Source organism: Leucoraja erinacea, chromosome 16, assembly GCF_028641065.1.
Source record: "Leucoraja erinacea ecotype New England chromosome 16, Leri_hhj_1, whole genome shotgun sequence".
Taxonomy (NCBI): domain Eukaryota; kingdom Metazoa; phylum Chordata; class Chondrichthyes; order Rajiformes; family Rajidae; genus Leucoraja; species Leucoraja erinaceus.
The window spans coordinates 22,472,469-22,499,384 of record NC_073392.1 but is presented as its reverse complement, the minus strand read 5'-3'; the positions used below and the strand labels follow the sequence as shown (position 1 = coordinate 22,499,384).

Sequence of the window (26,916 nt, the reverse complement as noted above, 5' to 3'; positions counted from 1 at the left end):
GCTTTTGGAAACATTTATTGCTGTTTATCAACATGAGGACCAAAGTTGTGCCAATGAAATTCAAAAAAGCCATTATGAGACTGAGAAACAAGAATAAAACTGTTGGAGACATCAGCCAAACTTTAGGCTTATCAAAATCTACTCTTTGGAACATCATTAAGAAGAAAGAGAGCACTGGTGAGCTTATTAATAGCAAAAGGACTGACAGGCCAAGGAAGACCTCCACTGCTGATGACAGAAGAATTCTCTATATAATAAATAAAAATCACCAAACACCAGTCAGACAGATCAGAAACACTCTTCAGAAGTTAGGTGTGGATTTGTCAATGACCACTGTCCTCAGAAGACTTCATGAGCAGAAATACAGAGACTACACTGTAAGATGCAAACCAATAATAATATGCAATAATAAGATGCAAGCTCCAAAAATAGGATGGTCAGGTTACATTTTGCCAAGAAGTACTTAAAAGAGCAACCACAGTTCTGGAAAAGATCTTGTAGACAGATGAGACGAAGATTAACGTATATCGGAGTGATGGCAAGAGCAAAGTATGGAGGAGAGAAGGAACTGCCCAAGATCCAAAGCATACCACCTCATCTGTGAAACACGGTGGTGGGGGTGTTATGGCCTCGGCATGTATGGCTGCTGAAGGTACTGGCTCACTTATCTTCATTGATGATACAACTGCTGATGGTAGTAGCATGATGAATTCTGAAGTGTATAGACACATCCTAGCTGCTCATTCAAACAAATGCATAAAAACTCATTGGCCAGCAGTTCATTCCACAGCAAGACAATGAAACCAAACATACTGCTAAAGCAACAAAGATGTATTTCACAGCTAAAAAAATGTCAATTCTTGTGTGGCCAAGTCAATTTCCCTGATCTGAACCCAATTGAGCATGCCTTTTATATGCTGAAAAGAAAACTGAAGGGGACTAGCACCCAAAACAAACATAAGCTAAAGATGGCTGCAATGCAGGCCAGGCAGAGCATCACCAGAGAAGACACCCAGCAACTGGTGATGTCCATGAATTGCAGACTTCAAACAGTCATTGTATGCAAAGGATGTGCAACAAAATACTAAACATGACTACTTTCATTCACATGACATTGCTGTGTCCCAAACATTATGGTGCTCTGAAATGGGGGGACTATGTATAAACACTGCTGTAATTTCTACATGGTGAAACCAAAATGTATAAAAATGGCCTTAATTAAATTCTGACACTGTGCACTTTAACCACATGTGATTTTTTTTCTATTACAAATCTCAAATTGTGGAGTACAGAGGCAAATAAATAAATGATGGGTCTTTGTCCCACACATTATGAAGAACACTGTATATAGCAGTCGAATAGTTGCTCAGTCTCCATATTACAGTCCTTCTTGACTGTTGGAATGTGGCTGATCACCTCCTGAGAACCTATCAATACTTTTCTTCTGTTTCCTTAATGGAGTTTAAATATGTGTGGTTCTATGCACCACATACCAGCTACTATTCTTTTACTTCTTCAGATATTCTTTGCAACGCTTGCTCATCAACATAATATTTGCTGCTTTGTAGCTTCAGAAGTCATCAAACAATTTATGAGATGCACAATAGTGAGAGCTTTTGATCCTTTCCCAGCTCTAATCTCTATATTAGATTGTGTATCCTTAAGGATAAAGCATCTAATGATCAGAAATTATTTCTAGTTGCCACTGCATAAAATATGATCTATCGGAGTTGTTTAGCAATTATTGGTTTGCTTAACTGACAACATAACATTTTTAATCTGTATTTTCAGACTGAGTTGTCTGATCATTATTGCCTTCATCTTAGTGTTATATCTCTTAAATGGAATATAAATTTGTGGAAAAGCTCAGCATTAGACCACTTTATATTTCATCCACCTGTGTTAGTATTAAGAACCAGTGTAACATTTAGCCCTATTTTCCACATAAGTGTACATTTGTTTCTAGCATCCCATCATGGTACCTTTTTGATTCCATCATTCCTTCAGGCTTGACCACTTTGCATGGGGTTTCAAGATCTAAAAGAAACAGTAGAGATTCCTATATCTGTAGTGCATTCAGAAAGTATTCAGACCCCTTCACTTTTTGTTACGTTACAGCCTTATTTTAAAATGGATATATATTTTTTTATCATCGATCTACACCCAATCCCCCAGAAAGAAGAAGCGAAAACAAGTGTTTAGAAATTTTTGCAAAGTTATTAAAAATAAATAACTGAAATATCACATTTACATAAGTATTCAGACCCTTTGCTGTGACACTCAAAATTGAGATTAGGTTCATCCTGTTTCCATTGATTATCCTTGAGATGTTTCTACAACTTGATTGGAGTCCACCAGTGGTAAATTAAATTGATTGGACATGATGTGGAAAGGCACACACCTGTCTATATAAGGTCCTGCAGTTGACAGTGCATGTCAGAGCAAAAACCAAGCCATGAAGTTGAAGGAATTGTTCGTAGACCTCCGAGACAGGGTTGTGTCGAGACACAGATCTGGGGAAGGGTATAAAACAATTTCTGCAGCATTGCAGGTCCAGAAGAGCATGGTGGCCTCCATCATTCTTAAATGGAAGAACTTTGGAACCACCAGGCTCTTCATAGAGCTGGCTGCCCGGCCAAACTGAGCAATCGGGGGAGAAGGGCCTTGGTCAGGGAGGTGACCAAGAAGCCGATGGTCACTCTGACAGAGCTCCAGAGTTCCTCCTTCCTTCCTTGGGAAGGTTCTCCCATCTCCAGAGATGGGAGAACCTTCCAGAAGGACAACTATATCTGCAGCACTACACCAATCAGGCCTTTATGGTAGAGTGGCCAGATGGAAGCCATTCCTCAGTAAAAGGCACATGACATCCCGCTTGGAGTTTGCCAAAAAGCATGAGAAACAAGATTCTCTGGTCTCAGATTCTCAAACCCAGATTGAACTCTTTGGCCTGAATGCCAAGCGTTACGTCTGGAGGAAACCAGGCATCGCTCATCACCTGACCAATACCATACCTATGGTGAAGCATGGTGGTGGCAGCATCATGCTGTGGGGATGTTTTTCAGCGACAGGAACTGGGAGACTAGTCAAGGGAAAGATGAACGGAGCAAAGTACAGAGAGATCCTTGATGAAAACTTGCTCCAGAGTGTTCTGGACCTCAGACTGGGGCGGAGGTTCACCTTCCAAAAGGATAACGACCCTAAGCACACAACCAAGACAATGCAGGAGTGGCTTTGTGACAAGTCTGTGAATGTTCTTGAGTGGCCCAGCCAGAGCCCGGACTTGAACCCAATCGAACATCTCTGGAGGGACCTGAAAATATCTGTGCATCAACGCTCCCCATCCAACCTGACATAGGTTGAGTGAATCCGCAGAGAAGAATGGGAGAAATTGCCCAAATACAGGTGTGCAAAATTTGCCCAAATACAGGTGTGCCAAGCCAAAGGTGCCTCAACAAAGTACTGAGTAAAGGGTCTGAATACTTATGTAAATGTGATATTTTAGTTATTTATTTATAATTACTTTGCAAAATTTTCTAAACACCTGTTTTCGCTTTTTTATTATGGGGTATTGCTCTGATGCAAGTCATCCTTAAAAGTTGAAGTTTTCATTTCTTCAGACTCTTTCTTATCCATTCCTAAGATATGTTTCTGAATCATCATAATCTTGAGGGTAAGTATTAATCTTTCACATGGAACTTTTTCAAATATCTTTTGAAAGCTCAGGTATATTCTCATCTCTCACACTGCACGTGTTGCCACTTTGTTATCAACATGAAAGAGGATATGTCTTTTAGGAGGGTGAATCTTTTAAATTAATCTTTATTAAGGAAAAACTATAAAACACTATTTAAGTGATTAAAACCATATTACTGGAATTAGTAGAAGTAGTTCACTTGGCCATGCAAACTTCCTAGGCCATTCATCAAAATCATGGCTGATCTTCTATCTCTGCTCCATTTTCTAACTCAGCTTTTGTCCTCCTGAACCTACAGGGACTGGTGAACGCAGCCCAGTCCAACACAGACTTGTCATTTCTTTTCAAGTCCATCTTCATGGTACCTTGCATCAGGAAGGCTGGAAGTATCATCAAGAATGCCTGCCACCTTGGCCATTCCCTTTTCTCCCTTCTACCTTCTGGAAGAACATACAGGAACTTGAGCAGCCTGAAGAATGGTGTTGACCAGAAACATCACCCATTCCTTTCCTCCAGAGATGCTGCCTGTCCCGCTGAGTTACTCTAGCATTTTGTGTCTATCTTCGGTTTAAACCAGCATCTGCAGTTCCTTCCTACACATTGCAGAACCCAGTCTCCATCCAATTCAATTCTTTCCACATGATATCAAGAAATGGCTGAGAGCACTGGATACAGCAAATTGCTATACACAATAGACAATAGGTGCAGGAGTAGGCCATTCGGCCCTTCGAGCCAGCTCTGCCATTCAATGTAATCATGGCAACAGGTAGCTACACCATCCTACCTGTTGGGCTGAAGACCTGCACTCCAGAACTCGCTGCTCTGTTGGTCAAGCTGTCCCTGTACAATTATAATACTGCCATCTACCAGATAATTTGTAAAACTGTGTAGGTTTTTACCATGCTATTAGCAAAATCGTCTATTCTCAAATATCAGTAAAGTGATGGTAGATGTCATCAACCATGCTATCAAGAGTACTTAATTACCAATAACTCAAACTGATGCCCAGGTTAGGTTTTGCCAGGACCACTCAACTACATTATCTATCTTACTATGGGAAGAAAACACAGACTAAAGAGCTCAGCTTCAGAGGTGAGATGAGAGTGATAGCTCTTGACACCGAGACAGCATTTACCTGATTGCTGCATCACGGAACCCTTCGCAAGACTGAAGATAAAACACTCACGTGGTTGGAGTCAGACATTACGGAAAGAAAGGTGGTTGTGGTAAACCTGTTCTAACGAAGGGCCTTTGACCTGAAAACGTAGCTGTTTTGTCTTTCCGCAGAAGCCACTGACTCGCTGAGTTATTTTGATATTCATATTTTTGTTTAGGATTGTTGTGGTTATTGGCAATGATCTCAGCCCCAAGACAATACTGCAGGAGTTTCAAGCCACAAATGTATTCAGCTGCTAAATCAATGACCTTCTTCTCATCATAAGGTCAGAAATAGAAATGTTTGTTGTTCATTGCACAATATTCAATGCCATTTACAACTCCTCATTAAATTATGCACTGAACGTATTCAGGCATGGCTGATAAATAACAGATAACATTCGCACTACATAATTGCCAGGCAGTGGCCATCTCCGGCAAGATAGAGTTTACCCATCTACCTGATATTTAATACCATTAAGGGCCTGTCCCACTTTCCTGAGTCCTCTGCCGAGTTGAAAGGACCTAAAAAAAGAAATCAAGATTTATGTGATCTGCGAACTCCTCCTGCCGACTATCTCTTTACTCGTGGACTTTTTTGTCATGCTGTAAAAAACGTCCCAACTTACCTGATGCCCTGAGTACCTACGGCTGGCATAACAAGCCGCTACGATATATCTACAGACACCTACGGCCTCATATGTACTCGCTACAGACTCCTACGGACTCGCTAAGGACATTCTCCAAGTTTAAATCAAGGGGAAAACTCGGGCGAATGCGTGAGTAACTTGGGAAAGTGGGACAGGCCCTTTATTTATCAGGTCCCAACCATCAACATCCTAGGAATAACCACTGAAACTTAGGTAGATCAGCTACAAGAGCAGGCTGTGTATTCTGCAGCAAATGACTCACCTCCTGACACCCTAAAGCCTTCCCAAGGCACGTCAGGAGTGTGATGGAATAATCTCCACTTCTCTGTTTGAGTGCAGCTCCAAAAAATGTTCAAGAAGTCAACAGCATTCCAGGACAACGTGCCTCATCTGATTTGCATCTCATCAGCAACCCGATACATAATTTCCCTCTGTTGCGGGCGCACAATGATTGCAGCGTAAACCACTCTAGTTACTCATACATACTATTCCAACAAACCTCCAAGAAGGAAAAAGGCAATAAATGCACGGGAACACCACCCCCTGCAAGTTGCTCTGAGTCACACACCACTGTGACTTTAAAATATTGATCACTCTTTGTCACTTGATCTAAATCCTGCAGCACCTGGCAGCACCTTCACCAGAAAGTCAGCAGCAGTTCATGAAGGCAGTTCATAACCACCTTCTCTCGAGAAATTAGTGATGGGCAATAAATAATGAACATGCTAGCAAAGCCCCAATCTTAAAAAATAAATAAATTACAAAAAAAAACAGAAACCTATTGGTTTCTATTTTGAATGAACTCAATGACTGATCCCTATGGCTTGAGAATTCTAAAGCTCTCCTCATCTCAGTCCTGAATGGTCAGAATCTTATTTTGAGGCTATAACTTCTGATTCTAGGATCCTCACAGGAAAAATATTGTCCCTGCAAAAAAAGCCTGTAAAATTCTGTCAGAAGTTGCAGTCTGAAGAGTGTTTATTGCACTCCCTGTTTGGCAAGTATATCTCCTTAGTTAAAGAGATCAAACCTGCACCTCTGGGTGTCATCCCACCAGGCCCTTACCTAATTGAAAAATACCTCTATTCTTCCACTAGGAATCATCTCTTAACAAAGATTGATGTACAATGTTCACTCTTATTGCCCACTGCAACTGCCTGTTAGCTTTCGGAGACTAGTGTACACTCAGGTCCCTTTGACACCCAGGTCCCTTTGAACATCAACGTCTTCCAATCCATCACAATTTATACAATATTCTGCTTTAATATTTTATGTGTCAAATGTCACATTATATTCCATCTGCTATGATCTTGCCAACTCACTTTGCTTGTCTGTTTGCGATGAAGACTTTATACATCCTCTTCTGTACTCATAATCCCACCAGCAAACTTTGAAATATGACATTTGATTGCCTCAGATAAACTATTGATGACAATTCTGAATAGCTGGAGCTCAGAAGCCAATCCCTTTCGCAGCCATGAATCTCAACCTGCTAACATGAGAAAGATTCATTTATTTCCTCACTTGGTTTTATCTGATAACTGATTCTCTTCCATGCCAGCACAATATCCTCAACTATCTGATATAAGCTTGGCGCCCAACCTCCAGGATATGATCTTATTGAAAGCCTTCTTAAATCTAAATATAGCACATCCATTGGTACCCCCTTTCCTATTCTGAAGGTCAAGCCCACAAAGAAATCTAATAAACCAGTTGAACTGTGAAACATAAGCTTATAAATTTATAATTTTCTGTATTACTGGCTTCAGTTACAGAGGTCCTTGTTTTATGTGTATCGGGTATTCATGTATCCCACTATGATCCCAACATTTGTGACTGCCCCAGCCAAAATTGGTTGCTATCTCTTGTAGTCTTTGTTAGAATAGTATTTGCACTTTTTGTGTCCTATATGATCCTTGTGTTGAGCTCTTAATCACTTGTTTGTGCTATTGGCACTACCTGCTTTCACCTTGGTCTTGTGTCAATGCATCTACTGCTAAAACTCATCTATACTTGTTATATTTAGATAACATTCCCATGAATTCCTTGCCAGCCTGCCATCTTCTGTCTTCTGACAAATCGTGCTCATCTATAAATCCTGCTCCCCTTCTCCATACTTCCACTATGTTTTTTGCAACCATTACCCCTGCAATATGGTTGAGCAATACTTTTATTTTAAGCTCTCCCTTCTAACCCTATTCTCCTACCTCTCACACTTTCCAGACTTTGTCCTTTCCCCTCCTTCCTTCCAGTGTACTCCCCAACCCCCATCATCACCACAATCAGTCGGAAGGGTCCTGACCCAAAACATTACCTATCCATGTTCTCCAGAGATGCAGCCTGATCGGCCAATTTTCTCCAGCAATTTACGTCTTATTTTAGAATTACCATTTTGCTTCCTTTAACACCTGCTCGTTAAACCTTAGTTCTTACATCTTGCTGGTTGTTATTTTATTTTAAACATGAGATAGTTTATTGACTCTTGGGAAAAATCGAATTGATATAATTTGATCAAAGCACCTTCTTTATGGATACCTGGATTGTCTTCTTGTTCAGCATTAGTTGTTTTCAAAAGTCAATGAGGATTGCTTGCTAGTCTCCATTTTTTTGTTTTGATTTCTGCTCTAAAGTTATTATTTATTGTTGATTTATTTTAAGCCAGTTAACATCTGAGTTATGCTTCTTTCATATATATATTAATGAAATTCCACCCTAATTAATGGACATCAAATGTGGCACAAATCTATGTGCTCTAAATTATTATTTTAGTATGAAGTAAACCAAAAGCAGTCAATATATTTAGCACTAGTAGCAAAGGTTAAAGATGACTGCCTTTACACAATATTGCATGAATATACAGCAGGCTGCTTTTCTAAAGATTTCTGAGTAGATATTAATATATATCTTGCCATTTCAGCATGTAGAGATTGCAAAATGATATGCCAGAGCTTGCTAACTGGTTGCTAAGGTCTTTCCAGGCAGTCCATAGCAACAGAGTTGCTACCCTGGTGACATCATGCTGTAGGCTGGCAGTGTTAAGACTGAAAACATGTGATGCCTGACACTGCCTCTATCTCGTTTTCTCGTGCAGATTTCTGCAGCCTGGGAGGGAGGTAAGGGGTCACATCCACGCACAAGCTCTGACATTGAACGCTTTTTTTTACAGTATGCACATTAGCATTTATATTTGTCTTTAGCTGTGGTAATGCAACAATTTGACATTTGAGTTTTGCGTTATTTTAAGGAATGCTCATGAGCAGCGGGCTTGGTCTGAATGAAGAAAGGGAACTGTCACTTAAATTATTTTGTACAGTGACATCATATAATATTTTTATAGATTCTACAGTTTGGAATTGAGTGAGTATGCAGTTGTATTGATTGCATCCTGTGGAGCAGGCACTTCCTCCACAGACTTCTTCGTGTAGCTCCTTCAGTACAGGCTGCTGTTGTCTGAAGTTGAAATGATACGCCTTATACCTGGTTAATTTTTACTGTACTTTTACCTTCCTTACATAACAAAAACATTATTTGGTGATAGAAGACACTAACCGCATTTCTCCTTTCAGTCTGAGGCCTACTGAGGAAGGCTTCTTGTAAAGAAGTGATAATGTTAAATTATTTTACATTTTCTGTACAGATTGTCCATCAGGTTGTTAATGGACAATTTGATGCATCTGAAATTAAGACATAACTAGCAATTATACATAGGTTGATTTGCTGGCAAATATTTATTTTGTCTGGCTTTGTATTCTAAGAATGTTGTTGAAAACCCCCCAAAATGTAATCAGCCAATATTAAATATATTTAGCAAATTCTGACAAGCACTCATGGGGCCAATATGATCCAGTATACAAACTGTAAAGCTAAAATATCAGAGGAGATTATAATCATTCCTTTATCTGAAACCTCATACTGAATACTGTTGATAATTTAAAAAAAAATAATTGACCACAATGTAGAAAAGCTACATGTGTGATTCCCCGGAATCCGTAGTCTGAGCTAGAAGTAAACTGGTGCCTTGAAATTAACCAGCAACTGTAAAGACATTGGAGTCAGTTAATGGCAGGCCAATGAACATTTTGTTCGAGAGTCCACTGCTGGGAATTCAACCACTTCAGAGCAGTCAAAGGCAATCTGGCAAATCTGGACCAGGTGGTTGGGTGCTTACAGGAGGGAAAGTCGGACATTGGAGTGATTGCAGTTGGTATTGATTAGGAGGTAAGGGAGCTGGGTGGGGTAAGGGTTAGTTGTGGAGGATCAGTGACAGGGATTGGTGAGATCAATAGTCTGGTGGGAGGGAAGAAATCAGTGGTGTTAGGAGGAATTAATAATCGGGGGATGTTTTGCTATTTGGGGTTGGTGTGATTCTAAATATGCACAAGGAACTGGATGGAATGATTTATTTGGGCCCTTGTGTTGGCTCCGATGATCAGTGAAATAGTGGCTGTTGTGGTGATCACTTTGTTGCCTAATCTACATAACTCTTCATTCCCCTGTAGTCAAAAATATATGTCATACATCTCACACTTAGTGACTTAATGCTTCAATTTTCATAACTCCCTGAAGCAGAGAATTCAGAAGATTTACAGTCTATTATCATGAGATCATATTCACTAATTCGAGACTGGAGCTTGCCTACCTGACCCATATTCAACAGTGCCATTGTTGGGTCTGTATTGGGTATGGTGGAAATAATTTATGACCTCAGGCTTGGGCCTGTTTTTTTATGAGAAAATGGCCAAAAATTGTTAATGGGGTTACTTGCCAACAGGTAGCTGGGAGAGTGGCAATACAGAAAGTAGTTGTATAATTGTATGACTTCATCGAACATCATGTATAAGGGAAACAGGCTATCTGAGCTAACCCCATTTGCCTGGGTATTTAGGTATCCGTCTGTGTTGGCTGACTCCTTCCATTTTTTACAGCAGATAGTGAGAGAGCAGATTTCATAGTACTGCAGACAGAAATTGAGATACTGAATTCAAGAAATATAAAAATAGTCAATACCTGATGTAAACAGATTTTAAAAAAATGGCTTGCTTTTTAACAGGAGTTTTAAAGAATGAATTTCCATCAGCATATCTCAAAGTTGATAAAATGATGACGATTCACGAATGAATAACTTTTCAACTCCATACACTACCGGGCTGTTGACAATGGAGAATAACTGTCAGAGCTGATTATTCCTGCAATAACTTAACTGTTCTTTATGAATGCTGGTCAAGCAGATCCTGTGGAGAAAGAAACAGAGTTCAGGTTTTGAGCATGTATAGCTTTTTGATTTTCAATTATTATTTTAATTACTAGTCTGTGTCCGGTCCAGAGTTTCATGTCAACTGACAGTGGGTTCTAGGAGAAGAGCAATGGGACCTGGCTATATATGTAGAAACCAGGAACTGCAGGTGCTGGTTTTCCAAAAAAAGACACAAAATGCTGGAGTAACTCAGCAGGTCAGGCAGCATCGCTAGTAAACATGAATAGGTGATGATTCGCTTAATTTTATACTTGAGCTTACCTCTTTTACACTGAGACCTCTACAAGAAGAAATACTCCCAACACAAGAAAAAAATAACCTCTCGATATCTATCCTGGAAACTTCCTTTAGAATCTTCTATGCTTCAATAAGAATATATCTCAATCTGTTTAACTCGTTAGACAATAGTCTCATTCTGCTTAATCTCTCTTCATAGGACAGCCATCGCATTCCAGGATCATCGTAGTTCAGAGTTGCTTTTAGAAGCAAACAACTCCAAATGTTGGGATTCTGAAATCAAACTATAAAATGCTGAAGATACTTACTGCACTTCTCCAGATTCCTTTTTGTTATTTTTATTTATTTATTTATTTATTTATTATTTTTTTAAATTAGAAGTAAGTACAATAATGTAATACATAAGTATCTAATACATAATGAGATAATACAGTTCATGTACAATTTCTGGTTTCAAATTTAGCAGAATAGAACAGAAAATGAGACAAGTCAAGATGGAGAAGAAAATAATATCATAAGCCGTAGTGATAGCGTTAGTTCGTGAGATGGTAAAGAAAGCCCAAAGAAAAGGTAGAAAGGGATAGTAGGAAAAAGAGAAGAGATTATATATTTAATATCTTTATCCACCCTTCACCCGGTTATGAAACGTTTAAATTCTAAGGTTGTGTTGCACCATATGCTTGTAAAACGTCCATAAAAGAAAACCAAATCATTAAGAATTGGTCTGTTTTGCCTAAAAGGAGGAGCCTCATTTCTTCAAGATGTAACATTTCAGACATATTTGTTATCCACATTGTGAGCGTTGGTGTGGCTGCGTTTTTCCAAAATTTAAGTATACGTTTTTTTGCCGTTATTTTGCCAAAGTTAAGCAGAGAATTTTGAGACGTAGTTAGTTTACATCCGTCTTCCATTGATCCGAAGATAATCAGTTCTACATTGGGGTTCAGTTTTGTGTTAAATAAATTCTCCAGATTCCTCCATGCATTAGTGTTTCGGATACATGGAGGGCCTGGAATGAAAAATAGAGACTGAGCCATCAATGTGGTGAGTATTGATATTATGTTTTTCATATAAATTAAACATGAATGGTGTTAAACAAACAATCTAGTCTCTATGCATTAATATGGAATAAAAGATATTTGGGTTCTCCTGTCACAGATCAACAGTTCCAGGTCCGAGTCAAATGGATGTTTAAATCCAGAAACCTGGAAGTTGCACTAACCAAATAGTTAGTTTGTGAAAATCTCACCTTGTTCTCCGGTTCACCACTGAAATGCATGAATTGCTGTGAAATTGGTGAATTTTAAATTCCCTTTATAGAGTTGTATATTATCCATTTCAGCCTGTATGCTCATTTAACAATGATGTTTCCCACTGCCAATCAACCTCTTGAGCAAATCAAATTATCTGTGACAAACAAGCGGTCTGATTTCTTCAGGAATTAAATATCACTGGAGATTTTAAGAATATTAAGCTTTAATTTTTGTGAATCATTTTACTTGTTCAATCCAAACTTTCTTTTATGTTATTTTTCTTACATGATTTGCAATAGGGTTCTTTCACTCTAATCCACTCAGTCTCTGCACTAATAGAAATATCCTTCAGACCAATTTTCTGGAAAAACATAGTTGGTTTCCAGGTTCATTCATATCAACATGCCATTTTTCTCTGGAGGACCATTATTAGCACGCACTTACAGCAATTTGGCACACAAACCATATGACACCCAAATGGGCATGGAGAAGTTCAGCTAACTGCAGATATCATTAGATTCCCGACATTTCAATTTAAACTGGGATAGAAAAGCAGGATAAAAAATATGTACGTTTGGAGTTGAAGTCAGGAAATTCTAATTTAGGCGAGTGATCATATTTGGACCAACTAAGAATGTAAAAGTTTTCTCTCTGCCACATGGAAGCTGCAGTGACTTCGTAGATGTTAGAATTGCTATGAGTTGTTTCATTGCAATGGGCTGCAAGGCATTCCTCTTCATTGTCTTGTAGATGACTATCTCTTGTGAATCAGCCTTGTCATGATAGGCTCTAACCCTAACCAATTTTCTAGGCAGCAACAAAGTGACTGTGGTTGCTGCTGATCTCAGAAGCCCGTAAAAATATAACAGTCGCTGAACATGTATTCTCAGATGAGCATTGCTCCTTTCCAAGATCCGCTTGGCATTCTTTAGCCCTGGAGGATGTCAGGAACCCTTGGTACAAAAACGTACCTCCAATGAGCCTTGTTCTTCTCCCACCTATCCAGGTCCCTGTCTCTTTAGAGCATTCTCTCTACACTTTCCACCATTAAAAATGTCTTCTATTGTAGACATTTATTAAGTCGCACTATTGTTGGAAGAGGGTTATGTGTATTGTGGGATGTACCTTTAATATCCCGAAGCAGTAATCATATCCACAAGCCTGAATGGTGATAGCTGCAAGAACTCACTGTGCAGCATTACACATGGACACCCATCAGTGTTGTTTTCTAAACCTGAGAGTTGAAGATCGTGATGTTCATGGGACTTTCACCAATAGGATGAGTTTCGTTCTACATCCCAAATGGGTTTGTAATTAAATTGGCCACTGTAAATTACTCCTAGATTGTAGGTGAGTGGTAGAATCTATGGGGAGTTATTGGGAATGTGGGGAGAATAAAATGAGATTAGTATAGAAATAGTGTAAAAGGATAAATGATTGTTGGCACAAACTCGGTGGGCAGAAGGGCTTGTTTCCGTGCTGTATGATTTCATGAGTATAACGGTGTCCCACAATGCTATCTTATCATTTTAACTACATAATAATTCAGTTTTTAAGACTTAAATCTGCCGGCCCTACCTACCTACCATGGGCAACCCAAGGAAAAAATTATAGGTATATTGATATTCCTTTTTTTATGAAGTCACTGGGTACTGGTGAGTCTGTTTGATTTTGAATATATCATGTGAATAGATGTCATAGAATGGAAATTAAGTAGAGGCATTGTCATTGAATGAAATCCCCATGGATTTATCTAATCTGATTGGCAATGCAACTTGACCAGTGATAGAAACTGGTAGGGCGTGGATATATTTGAGCTCCTGTATAAATCTGATCACTCTAATGAGTATAAAGATACATGTGTCATAGATGGTGAATGCACACTAATTTTGCATTAACAGTCTGATTCTATATAGCATACTAATCTTTGTGCATCAGACCCATGTGATAAACTCCCATATAGTGGACAAAAGGAGCTCATTAACACTTCAAGGTTAATCTAGTTTTGGTTGCATTTTTTGTTTTTAAATTAATTGTTTTTCTACAATGCCATTCTTTCTTTTCATTTTAACTCATCTGTCAGAAATGAGGGATGCTCACTTCCAGTTCATAATACATACAGTTGAGTGCTTTCACATTATTAGTGTGGCTCATTTAGTTGCTGCCTGATGGTGAGTGGGTATTGTAGAGATATAAATACTTCAGTGTTATTTTAAAGGCCTCCAAAAAGGCATCTAATAATAATAATAATAATGCATTTTATTTGCTGGCGCCTTTCTGGACACCCAAGGACACCTTACAGGACATAAAATCACAATACATTTATCAATATTAAAATCAAGTTGATTAAAAACAAAAAACAAAAAAAAAAATACACAAAACATTTTAAGTCATTAAAATCAGGGTGAACATGGTGGAAGTTATGTCGGGTATGCTAATCTAAACAGGTGTGTTTTGAGTTGTGATTTGAATTGATCGATAGTGTCCAGGTGACGGATGGGAGGTGGGAGAGTGTTCCAGAGACGTGGGGCAGAGCAGCTGAAGGCTCTGGCACCCATGGTGCTGAGTCTAAATGTGGGGACAGTTAGAATTGCAGCTGAGGAGGAACGAAGTGACAGGGAAGGAGTGTATGGTAGCAGCAGGTCAGAGAGGTATTGGGGAGCAAGGTGGTGTAGGGCTTTGAAGGTCAACAGTAAAATCTTGTAGTTAATCCGGTGGTGCACAGGGAGCCAGTGGAGCTGAGTGAGGATGGGTGTGATGTGGTCCGATGATCTGGTGCAGGTAATGATCCGGGCTGCAGAGTTCTGAATGCATTGGAGGCGATGAAGAAGTTTATTGGAGGTGCAAGTGAGGAGGGCGTTGCAGTAATCGATGCGGGATGTAACCAGAGCGTGGATGAGGACTTTTGTATTGTCTTTGGAGAGGAGGAGTCTGGAGATGAAAGTATTGCGGAGATGAAAGTATGCAGAGCGTGTGATATTGCTGATGTGGGGGCCAAAGGAAAGTGTACTGTCCAGAATGGCATCTATTTTACTTTAGATAAGAATATACAGTCAATACTAAATAGCACGCAACAGCGGCCTGAGGTATTTGGACATGTTTGTTGTAATGTTTCTTGTAGTGTTTGGAACATAGAAACATCGAAAATAGGTGCAGGAGGAGAACATTCGGCCCTTCGAGCCAGCAACCCCATTCATTGTGATCATGGCTGATCATCCCCAATCAATAACCCGTGCCTGCCTTCTCCCCATATCCCTTGATTCCACTAGCCCCTAGAGCTCTGTCTAACTCTCTCTTAAACCCATCCAGTGACTTGGCCTCCACTGCCCTCTGTGGCAAGGAATTCCACAAATTCACAACTCTCTGGGTGAAAATGTTTTTTCTCACGTCAGTCTTAAATGGCCTCCCCTTTATTCTAAGACTGTGGCCCCTGGTTCTGGACTCGCCCAACATTGGGAACATTTTTCCTACATCTAGCTTGTCCAGTTCTTTTATAATTTTATATGTTTCTATAAGATATCCCCTCATCCTTCTAAACTCCAATGAATGCAAGCCTAGTCTTTTCAATCTTTCCTCATATGACAGTCCCGCCATCCCAGGGATCAATCTTGTAAACATACGCTGCACTGCCTCAATCACAAGGATGTCCTTCCTCAAATTAGGAGACCAAAACTGTACACAATATTCCAGATGTGGTCTTACCAGAGCCTTATACAACTGCAGAAACTCTTAACTCCTATACTGAAATCCTCTTGTTATGAAGGCCAACATTCCATTAGCTTTCTTCACTGCCTGCTGTACCTGCACGCCAACTTACAGTGATTGGTGTACAAGGATACCCAGGTCTCGCTGCACCTTCCCCATACCTAACCTAACCACATTGAGATAATAATCTGCCCCCTTGTTTTTGCCGTCAAAGTGGATAACCTCACATTTATTTATATTATACTGCATCTGCCACGCATCTGCCCACTCACTCAACCTGTCCAGGTCACCCGGCAACCGCCTAACATCCTCTTCACAGTTCACACTGCCACCCAGCTTTTTGTCATCCACAAACTTGCTAGTGTTGCTCCTAATTCCCTCTTCCAAATCATTAATATATATGGTAAACAGTTGCGGCCCCAACACCGAGCCTTGCGGCACTCCACTCGCCACTGCCTGCCATTCTGAAAAGGACCCGTTCACTCCTACTCTTTGCTTCCTGTCTGCTGAGCTAAGCAACTCACTACAATTGTTTGAATAGAATAATGATTATACCATGGAACTGGACTACCAACCTAAGTATTCAAATGAATGAAATTGAGTGCATGACTCAAAATGGAGATACTTTTATTATAAAGCATTCAAGGTATGGGAAGAATGACCCTATGCTGCTTACAGTGGATTGCAGATGGGAAGAACCATCTCATATACAGAAATACTTTGACATTGATGTATTGACAGCATTAACTCAGATACCTTATTCCGCAGAATATGATATTAATGAATACATGAAGTATAGAGACTCAATTTGGATTTTGAAGATTTGACTTTTTGATATTAAGTTATTGAGGTTTGAACATGCAAATGTTCAACTTAAAATAATGTCAAAGTGAGGCAGGCATTTTGAAATACTGCAGATTGACTATCTTCATTGGTGTGTTTGTTTGATTTTGAATGCAGTCATCACTTTCATTTACCAGTAACAATTTTGAAATAAGCAAATTTATCAAATTGCAGATGAAGAAAAGATGTGTAAGCATTTTTTGCAGAAAACAGGTTTTATTTGAAGTCACTTTTTTAATTAGTTTATTCAAATTTGTTGCAATGGGTGCAAAGCCACAAAAAGTTGAACCTAATTTTAATGAAATACTGAGCCCCTGTCCCACTTTCACGACCTAATTGGCCGAGTTTGCCCTTGACTCATACTCGCAGCATGGTCGCCACGCGGTCGTAGGAGGCTGCAGGAGGTCATAGGTCACTCTTCCTCATGCTCGTGAGTGGTTTCCGCATACTCGTGGCCTCAAGTAGCTTGCGGCATTTTTTTTCCAGCCTGATAAAAAATGTCCACGAGTAGAAAAGAATTTGGCATGGAAAAGATCAATATTTTTTACTCGTAGGTAGGTCATAGTAGGTCGTGATGGTAGTCGTAGGTAGTCATAGGTCGGTAACTAGCCCGAGGGAAGAAAATGCAAACGTGACATCATTTTATCATGTGATCATTTCCTCTCGTAGCTAGTCGTAGTTGGTCTTAGGTGTGGAAGACTGAGGTCGGGGGGGGTCGTAGGAGGTCGTGGACATAGTCGTAGGAGGTCGTGGACATAGTCGTAGGAGATCGTAGGACGTCTTTTATTTCGGTGAGTCAACACGACCTTGACATTTTTTTCAACTCGTCTAGGGTCTTCTAAACTCGTGAATTAGGTCGTCCAAGTGGGACAGTCCCTTAGAAAGATAAAGACAAATGGTGTTTAAAATTACATGACCAGTCAGAGGATGTGACTGTTTTATTTCTGCCAACTGAGTTATATGTATGTAATTTCCATCAGAACAAATTTTGACCCTGGTTTGAACTGGTTACTCAGACGAGGAAGTCAGCATTTTTATGACAGATACTGATTTTCTTTTTAAAATATTAAAAAAGGACAACAGGAAAACACCAGAAAATTATAGGCTTCTGAGCCTTATGTCAGTGATGGAGAAATTACTGGAGCAGATTTGTGGGAAATATATGTGCGTTTGGAAAAGCATGTACTAATTCGGGAATGTCAGCATGGATTTGTGGGGGGGGGTGGTAGGTTTGATTCTTCAATCGATTCGAGATTCAATCGGATGTATGATTACGTTTTTTGAGGAAGTAATAGAGATGATTGAATAGGATAGAGCAGTGGAAATTGTGTGGACTTTGGTAAAGCTTATGACAAGATCTAACATGATAGCCTAGTCCAGAAAATTAAGTCACTTGGGATCCACTGGTAAATTGGATATAAAATTGTTTGGCCATAAATGTATTGCTTGGTCATAGAAGACAGAGGGTAATGGTGAAGGGATGTTTCTCTGACTGAAGATGTGTATCCATTGGGTCATTGAGTATAAAAGTTGGGAAGTCTTGTTGCAACTTTATAAAAATTTGGGTAAGCCATATTTAGAGTATTGTGTGCAGTTCTGGTCAGTACATTACAAGTGGGATGTGGAGTGGGCACAGAATAGATTCACCAGGATGTTGGCAGGATTAGAAAGTATTTGCTGTACAGAGAGATTGAACAAACTTGAATGGATCTCTCTGGAGAGTTAGAGGTGAGGGTAACCATTTAAAAATTTATGAAAATTATGAGAGGCATAGGTAGGGTGGATAGTCAGAGTGTTTTTTACAGGGTGAACATGTCAAATACGGAGGGCTTAGCTTTAAGGTGGCAAAAAGTTTAAAGGAGATATGCGAGGCTAGTATTTTACCCAGAAAGCAGTAAATGCGTGGAATATACTGCCAGAAATGTAGTAGAAGCAGATATGATAGTAACATTTAAGAGGCACGTAGTTGGGTACCTGAACAAGCAGGGAACAGTAGGATGCAGACCATATGCAGGGAGATGCGATTAGTTACTCTGCCATCTTGATCATGACACACATGGTGGGCCAATAGGGCCTTTCCTGTGCTTTACTGTTCTGTGTTTTATTAAGTTAGCTTTGTTGGTTTATCCTTTTTTTGCCCAGTGCAAGTGGGAAATTGTATTTACTGCTTTGCTCCCCTGATTACACTTTTATTGGCTTTTGCTCCATGCTTGCAATTGTGGCTCCATGATTTGCCTCTTCAAATCTTCCTGTACTGCTTATATGTTTCAATTTGTTCTTTGAATTGATCCTGCTGCTTCCTCACCTCATAACTGCAACCATAAGCCTCTTTATATTTCTATTTGCTCTCGAGCTTTCTACTCAATAGAAACAAATTAAAAAAGAACATCTTTGTGGGCATTCTTATCTTACATCTCAGAGATCTACTGGAAAACATGAGTTAAAATTATCTTGTTATTTATCTTTGTACAAATGCATATTCTGACTAAAAAATAGCAACATTTTGACTAAGAAGGATATTCTAATAGAACCATTCTGCATTATGTTGTTATTCAGAGACACTCAAATGTGCAACAGTCTTTTCAATTGATAATTTGTCAACTTAAATTTCCTTTGTAGGCTGTGGGCCTGTCCTATTCGCAGGTGTAAGATGAATCCTTGTGTCTGATGGCATCCTTCTGCTCCGTCTTCTTTCTATGAAAATTGTCGCGAAAGACTACTTTGCCACTTTAGCTGTCCTATTTAGGAGCAGATTAAGAGCAATGGAAGGTGATGGTGACTTTGTACATTGTGGATCTGCATTTGTAAAAATTGAAAGACCTCAACTTGTGGAAAAGAGCAACACTACATCAGAAGTGTGGAGATACTTTGGTTTCCAACCTGGTAGTGACGGCAGACCAGAAAACATTGAAACTCCAGTCTGCAAAATCTGTTTCCGTGTCATTCCAGCAAAGGCCTCAAACACAAGCAACCTTTATGCACATCTGAAATCCCAGCACCCTCATATTTACATAGAGGTCAAAAGCAAATCTAACCAGGCACCAACAACCTCAACTTCATCTGGAGAACCAAGCAAGGAACACACCACAATGATGCGGGAAATTTTTCAGCGAAAAGATAAATTTGATCCAAAACCCAGAGAGCACAGGGATCTGACTAAGGCGGTGACATACTACATAGCCAAGGATAGGATGCCTCTGAATATTGTTTCTAAGCCTGGTTTTCAGCACCTCTTGAGCAAGTTTAACCCTAAATATGATTTGCCAAGCAAGAACTACTTCTCCAGAGTCGCTATTCCCATCACTTTATGCGGATGTTCGCAAAGTTGTGGAGAGAGAATTAAAGAGTGCAGATTGTTTTGCGGCAACTGTTGAAACATGGACATGCAGAAGCAATGAAATGTATGTAACATGTGGAGTTCAGTTTGTGGATAGTGACTGGATGCTCAAAACACATTGCCTGCAGACCCAGTACTTACCAGATGAACACACTGGTCAGAGTCTGAAGTGTGCCCTTGAAGATGTGCTGGAGGAATGGGGGTTGGACACTACCAACCTTGTTGCTGTCACCACAGATAATGGACCTGCTGTCAAACATGCCTGTGAGTTGTTAAGCTGGAAAAGACTTAACTGCTTCAGTCAGAATCTTCAATGTTCTATCCAAAAGGGTCTTGATGATTCACGCATTGAACGAATTATTCAACTGTCTCGTCAGATATTCTCTCAATTTTCGCGCAGTTGGAAAAGGAAGAAGGAATTTTCTATAGCTCAAGGTCAGAAAGGGCTTCCGAGAAATTCACTGAAAGTGGATGTTAACAACAAGTGGGAAACAACTTTGGAAATGCTCGAAAGGATTCTTGAGCAGCAGGATGCTATCAGAGCTGTATTGGCCCATGATCGAAAGATATGTCGTCTTCTCCCAACATGGCAGGACATTGATGTCCTTGAGTCCGTTATAAGTGTTTTATGCCCATTCCGTGAAATGACTGAGGCTTTATCTTCTGAGAAATTCATTGCTATTTCAGCAATAAATCCTCTAATAAAACATATATGTAATGATCTCATAAGAGAGGAACAAGAGGAACTAACTCTTGGCTTTCTAATGCGAATGAGAATCAAACGGGACCTTGAAATACGATATGGAGACCCAGAACTGACTCATTTTCTGGAAAAGGTTACATTCATTGACCCCCGATTTGGCCCCACTTGTGTAGATGATCTAGAAAATGTCCTGCAGCAAATTAAAGGGGAATTACTTGCTGGAAAAGTAACTGAAGAACCTTCATTATTTCAAATTAGCTTTGATGGCTCAACGCTTTCTCCATCAAACCCTTGCAGTTGGTATGATCGAGATAGCCCAGGGCCAAGTCAGCCAAAGAAAGCCAGATATGGAGGAGGACTTGCAAAGGTATTTGGAAAGCAGAGTGGAGACGGAGGCACGGACAAAATGGTAACGACTTGTGTTTCACTGCAGGAGCAGCTTGACCGAGAGCTGGATTTTTATTTCAAGGAACCAAAACTCTCCTTGGAAAACTGTCCTCTTCAGTGGTGGAAAGCAACCCAAAATTGCCTGCCCTTGTTGGCAAAACTAGCCAAAAAGTACCTCTGCATCTCTGCAATACATGTAGCATCTGAAAGAGCCTTTAACAACAGCAGTTCTGCATTTGGTGAAAATCGAAGCAGCGTGAAGCCAAACCATATGGACCAGCTGGTGTTCTTAGCTGAAAATCTTCCATGAGCTTAACGACTTTGAAAAAATATGTTTTTAAAAAAGTGCAGGATTGTGCTTACTGATTTGGTTAATCAAATGTGAAAAATATCATTGTGAAATGAAATATCTATATGGGCCAGGATGAATCCGATTTTAAATGATCGTTGGATGGCGAACTTGAGGATCAACAATTAGTTATTAGGAATGGATCTATTTTTTTCCCTCTAATTTACAGATGGTTGTTTTCCATTGCATAAGTTCTCCTTAAGGCACAAATTGCAATGCTTTTATTGCTTAGGTAGCAGATGTTCCTTTTCCCTCATGTTGTTCTTTGTCTCCAGGTAATCAGATATGAAGTCCTGTCCTTCTACATTATGCTTCTTCAAGAATGGTAGTGCAGGGTGGATCGAAGACACACAGCTGAGGAGACCATCATTTGTCAGCAGAAATCACATCTATGCTGCAAACTCACATATTGCTGGGCTGGTGTGACCTACTGATTCTTTTTTTCTGTTAGGCTCCCCCTAAGCCAAAGCACCAACATTTTTATTCAGTTGACCAATAAATACATCATTTTTTTTGAAAATATTAAAGAAAAAACAAGTTTTAATCTGCTTACTTTTCTCTCAGTATTTTTCATGCTTGCATATTTGCTGAACAATTACGAGGAAGCTCCATGTGTATTTATAGTAATGAATCAATGAACTGCTTTTCAGTCAATTTATCAGACAATGTACACTGACAGCACTAATGTATCAAGAATGAAGAATAAATTGAAGGGAGAAATAATTATTAATTCAGCACTCCTACTACCCAAAAACCCAAATACTAAAGCTCCTGCTGTAAATAGAAAATGGAACTGAGGTATTTAAATTTGTGTCGTTATCCAAAATATTTTAATGCAGTTTATTTATATATTATGATAAAAGTTGTGTATAACATTTTTATCCTTAAATATTATTGCTATAATAATTTTTATGCCAACGTTTAACATTTATAGTGGAATTCTTTAGGTAAACATTTATGTAAGTACTTTATAATGGAAAAGTGTGTAAAATTTCACTCGCATGATTTGTTGATAAATCATTTATATAAAACAATCATTGGCTACATTTTTAATTTTCCTGAAATTTCAAAAATCCACATGCCTTTAAATCAGTGTTAAAAACTTTTGTATTTCACTTAATTCATTGAATTGTGTATTTTGATATGTTAAAAAAATGTCAAAGATCTAAGCACATGTAAAGTCTCTGGTTTGGATTATGAAATTGCACAAAATAGTGACTATTGATTCAAATTTCCTCCCATAGTCCAAAGACTTGCAAGTTTGTAGGTTAATTGGCCTCTGTAAATTGTGTGCAGGGTAGAACTAGTGTATGAGGTCATCGTTGGTCGGCACGGACTTAGTGGGCCGATGGGCCTGTTTCCACATTGTATCTCTAAAACTATAAAATTACAACTGAAACTTCCTAATCAAGAACCTATTACTCTCTGCCTTAAAAAATACCCAATGTCTTGGCCTCCACAACTATCTGTGGCAATGAATACCACAGATTCACCATCCTCAGGCAAAATAAATTACTCCTCATTTCCATTTTGAAGGTACCGTACATCCTTTTATTCTGAGGCTGGGTCCTATGGTTCTAAATTCTCCCATTACTAGAAACATACTTTCCACTTCCACTCTATATAGACCTTTCATTATCCAGTAAGTTTCAATGAGATCCCTGCACATCCTGCTAAACTCCAATGAGTACAGACCCAGAGCTATCAAATGATTCTCATACTTGAACACAATGATCCCCGGGATCATTCTCTTCTGGAGCCTCTCCAAAGCCAGCACATATTTCCTTAGATATAGGGCCCAAGACTTCTTATAATATTCCTAATGTGGCCTCAGTAGTGCCTGATAAAACTTTAGCATTACATTCTTGCTTTTATATTCTAGTTCTCTCAAAATTAATGCTAGCATTGCATTTGCCTTCCTTACCGCAAACTCAATCTGCAAATTAACCTTTTGGGAATCCTGCATCAGTACTCCCAAGTCCCTTTGTACCTCGATTTTTAAATCTTATCCGCATTTAGAAAATAGTCTACATCTTTATTCCTTTTACTAAAGTGCATGACTTTGTGTACACTTCTAAAGTGTACACTTTGCTGCACTGTATTGCATTTGCCACTGCTTTGCCCACTCTCCCAACCTGTCCAAGTCCTTCTGCAGCCTCCCTGCTTCCTCAACACTACCTGCGCCTCCACTTATCTTCCCGATAACTCCTGCGGAATACCACTAGTCATTGGCAGCTAACCAAAAAAGTACCCCTTTATACCCTCTTTGCCTTCTGCCAGTCAGCCAATCTTTTCTCTGAATTCAAAACCTTCAGTATCCAAAAATAATTTGCATCCATCTTGAAGAGTACCTATTTTTTAACTTTATTCACAAAGCAACAGCATTATCATACTTTGATGTATTTTTGACAGAGCTGACCATTACAACCGTCTCCCATATCCTCCATCTTCCCAAACAATCCCTCTATCTCGGGCTATTGAGCCTACTCAAAGTTTGCAGCAATAGTCTGCCATACAGCAAAAAGCAGTTATTACACCCTCCAAGTTTGTGTTGTGTATCCATTTACACTAATTGTACATTAATCCCATTCAATAAGCCAGTCATCTGTTATAGACCTTGTATATTAAATATGAATTGTATTGAATGGTCAAAGCCTCTATTCCAAAAAAAAAGCATCTATCTTCCTTTTGATTTTTATTTATTCACAAGACAGCATCAGCAACATCATGGCTTGTTTTCACTTTTGTAATGTAATAATCTCATGTATCAACCTTATTTTGGTTTAATCTGAGAAAAAAAATCATACCTAGTTTCCAACATGCCAAACGGTATGGTAGGTTTCAACTTATGCCTTTTAGTAACCATTCTCTGCTTTCATAACAATTTAGGTAGTGAAACTGCAAAGGTAGAATGTTAAAACCAAGCAAAACATAAAGTGCTGCAGTTAACTCAGTGGGTCAGGCAGCTTCTGTGGAGGGAATGGATAGGCTGAAATTGCTGGAAGTCCCATTGTACATGGGCATTTAAAATTCAAATTTATAATATCAGAAATTTGCAAAACCAGAACATTGGTCTGAATGAATCCAATGCAGAACTATTAACATAAATGAATGCTGGCTTTCCGATCTGAGGGGGCTAGTAAAACAGACAGGCAGACTAAGCATCTACCTGTAATTTTCATCTTAACTCTTCAGTTCCTGGGTAGCAGACAACAAGAAAAGCATACAACATTTGCCTTACCAATAGGTGGTTGATAACTTTGCATTTTGAATGACTGGGTATTCAGTTCTTAAATAACAGTAGCCAACTTTGCCTACCCTTCAGGAGTACAGAAGACGTGTGATGGTACTGCTGGAGGAAAGTGTGGATAAACCAAAGTGAGGTGTATATTGGATTAGTGTAAATGAAGCAGTTCCAACTCTGATGGCTATTTAGAATTGTAGGAAACTTTTTGTCAGCTGGCCACTAAAGTACTTTATTAACAATGAAATTGCATATCATATGGTTTAATGGTTAGTTCACCGGACAAAACTGGTAAATATTACCAGTTCAGCACTGGACAGCAGTAAGTGCATTTGGCCCCTCTTATTCTTAAAATAACAATAAGACCCACCATCCAGGTCATGCCCACTTCTTACTACTACCACGGGCAGGAGGTACAGAAGCCTAAAGTCCTACACCACCAGGTAGAGGAACAGCTACTTTTCTATAACAGTCAGGTTTTTAGATCATGATCATATGAAGTAAGAGCAGAATTAAGCCATTTGGCCCATCAACTTTGCTGCGCCATTTGATTATGGCTGATTTATTTTTCCCTCTCCAGCCCATTCACCTGCCCTGTAATCTTTGACATCCTTGCCAATACAACCTTGCTTAGATATGGGGCCCAAAACTGCTCACAATATTCCAAATATGGTCTTGACCGGCACCTTATAAAGCCTCAGCATTACAATCATGCTTTTATACTGTGGTCCTCTCGAAATGATTGCTAACATTCCATTTGCCATCCTTACTATTTACTCAACCTGCAAATTAATCCTTTTGGGAATCCTACACCAGCACTTCCAAGTCCCTGTGCACCTCCAATTTCTGAATCCTTTCCCCATATAGAAAATATTACACCTTAATTTTTCTACAAAAGTGCATGACTATGCACTGCTACAATGTATACAATTTTCCATTTATTTGTCCATTCTTCCTACCTGTCCAAGTTCTTCTGCAGACTCCCTGCTTCCTCAACAATACCTGCCCCTGACAAAGATGACAATTCATGTAATCTGCAAAATTGGCCACAAAGCCATCAATTCCCTCATCCAGATTGGAACACTGCTAGTCACCGGCAGCCAACCAGAAAAGCCCCACTTTATTCCACTCTTCGCCATCTGCTAGTCAAATAATTTTCTATCCATGGTAGTACCTTGCTTCTAATACCATGGTCATCTATCTTGTTTAGCAACCTCACGTGCGGAACTTTATATCAAAGGCCTTCTGAAACTGACTTGCACAACCTTAATCACACCAATGGAAATCTGCAGACCACCTCTTGCACTATCATGGGGTTGTTTTGCTCTAATGCCTTTATTTTTTGTATCTGTTTCTTTTCAATGTCTTGTAGAATTTATATGTAATTTATGTACAATTTAAGTGACATTTATGTTTTTATTTTGTTCGTTATGTACTTATGATGTTTTATTGGGGTTGATTTTCATATGGCTATGGTAATTCGCATATCACTGTACCTTAATTGGTACGTGACAATAAAAGACCTCTGAAACCTTTGATGTTGCTATAAGCAAGATTTTATTTCTACCAGTACCTCACCCTGCTTGTGCATTTTGCTTTGTTTTATCTTCCTATTCTCATTTCTTGCTTTTAAAGTTGCTTTATGAGGGCTTACAATTCCTGTATTAAATTCATTTTCTGTGTTATTTTGTTTATTGGATGTACATCCATATAATGTTTTTCCTAGTATCGTTGATGTATCCATGGCAGCAGATTCATTGCTAACTTCGTCTAATCATTCCACCAGTATGTCTACTGCAGTGAGATCTAAATTGATGCAGAGCAATATATTAAAAATATATTAGCTGTCCCATTGATTGACCTATCATTCTATATGTTAAGGACCTATGGAGGTCTAAAATCCTTTAATTCCCCTCATCATTCAATTTTCTGCTATTAGTCATAGAACCATAGTCATACAGATGGAAATGGGCTCTACAGCCCAACTTGCACCTGTCGATTAAGATGTCGATCTATGCTAGTCTTGTGTGTTATTCCTTTTGACCAGCCTGCCTTTAGGGAGTTGTCAAAAGACTTGCTGAAATCCATGTAGGCGATATTAAATG

General features: G+C 39.2%; 2 protein-coding genes across 2 annotated transcripts in view; both read left to right on the top strand.

The window, feature by feature from the left end:
• LOC129704603 (testis-expressed protein 264 homolog) overlaps window positions 1-26,916 on the top strand; it is a 209,912-nt gene that overhangs the window by 67,391 nt on the left and 115,605 nt on the right. The window lies entirely within an intron of this gene.
• Window positions 19,907-26,347, top strand: LOC129704602 (E3 SUMO-protein ligase ZBED1-like). The gene has a single exon (XM_055647832.1). The coding sequence runs from the start codon at window positions 20,047-20,049 to the stop codon at window positions 21,526-21,528; it is 1,482 nt and encodes a 493-aa protein (XP_055503807.1). The 5' UTR covers window positions 19,907-20,046; the 3' UTR covers window positions 21,529-26,347.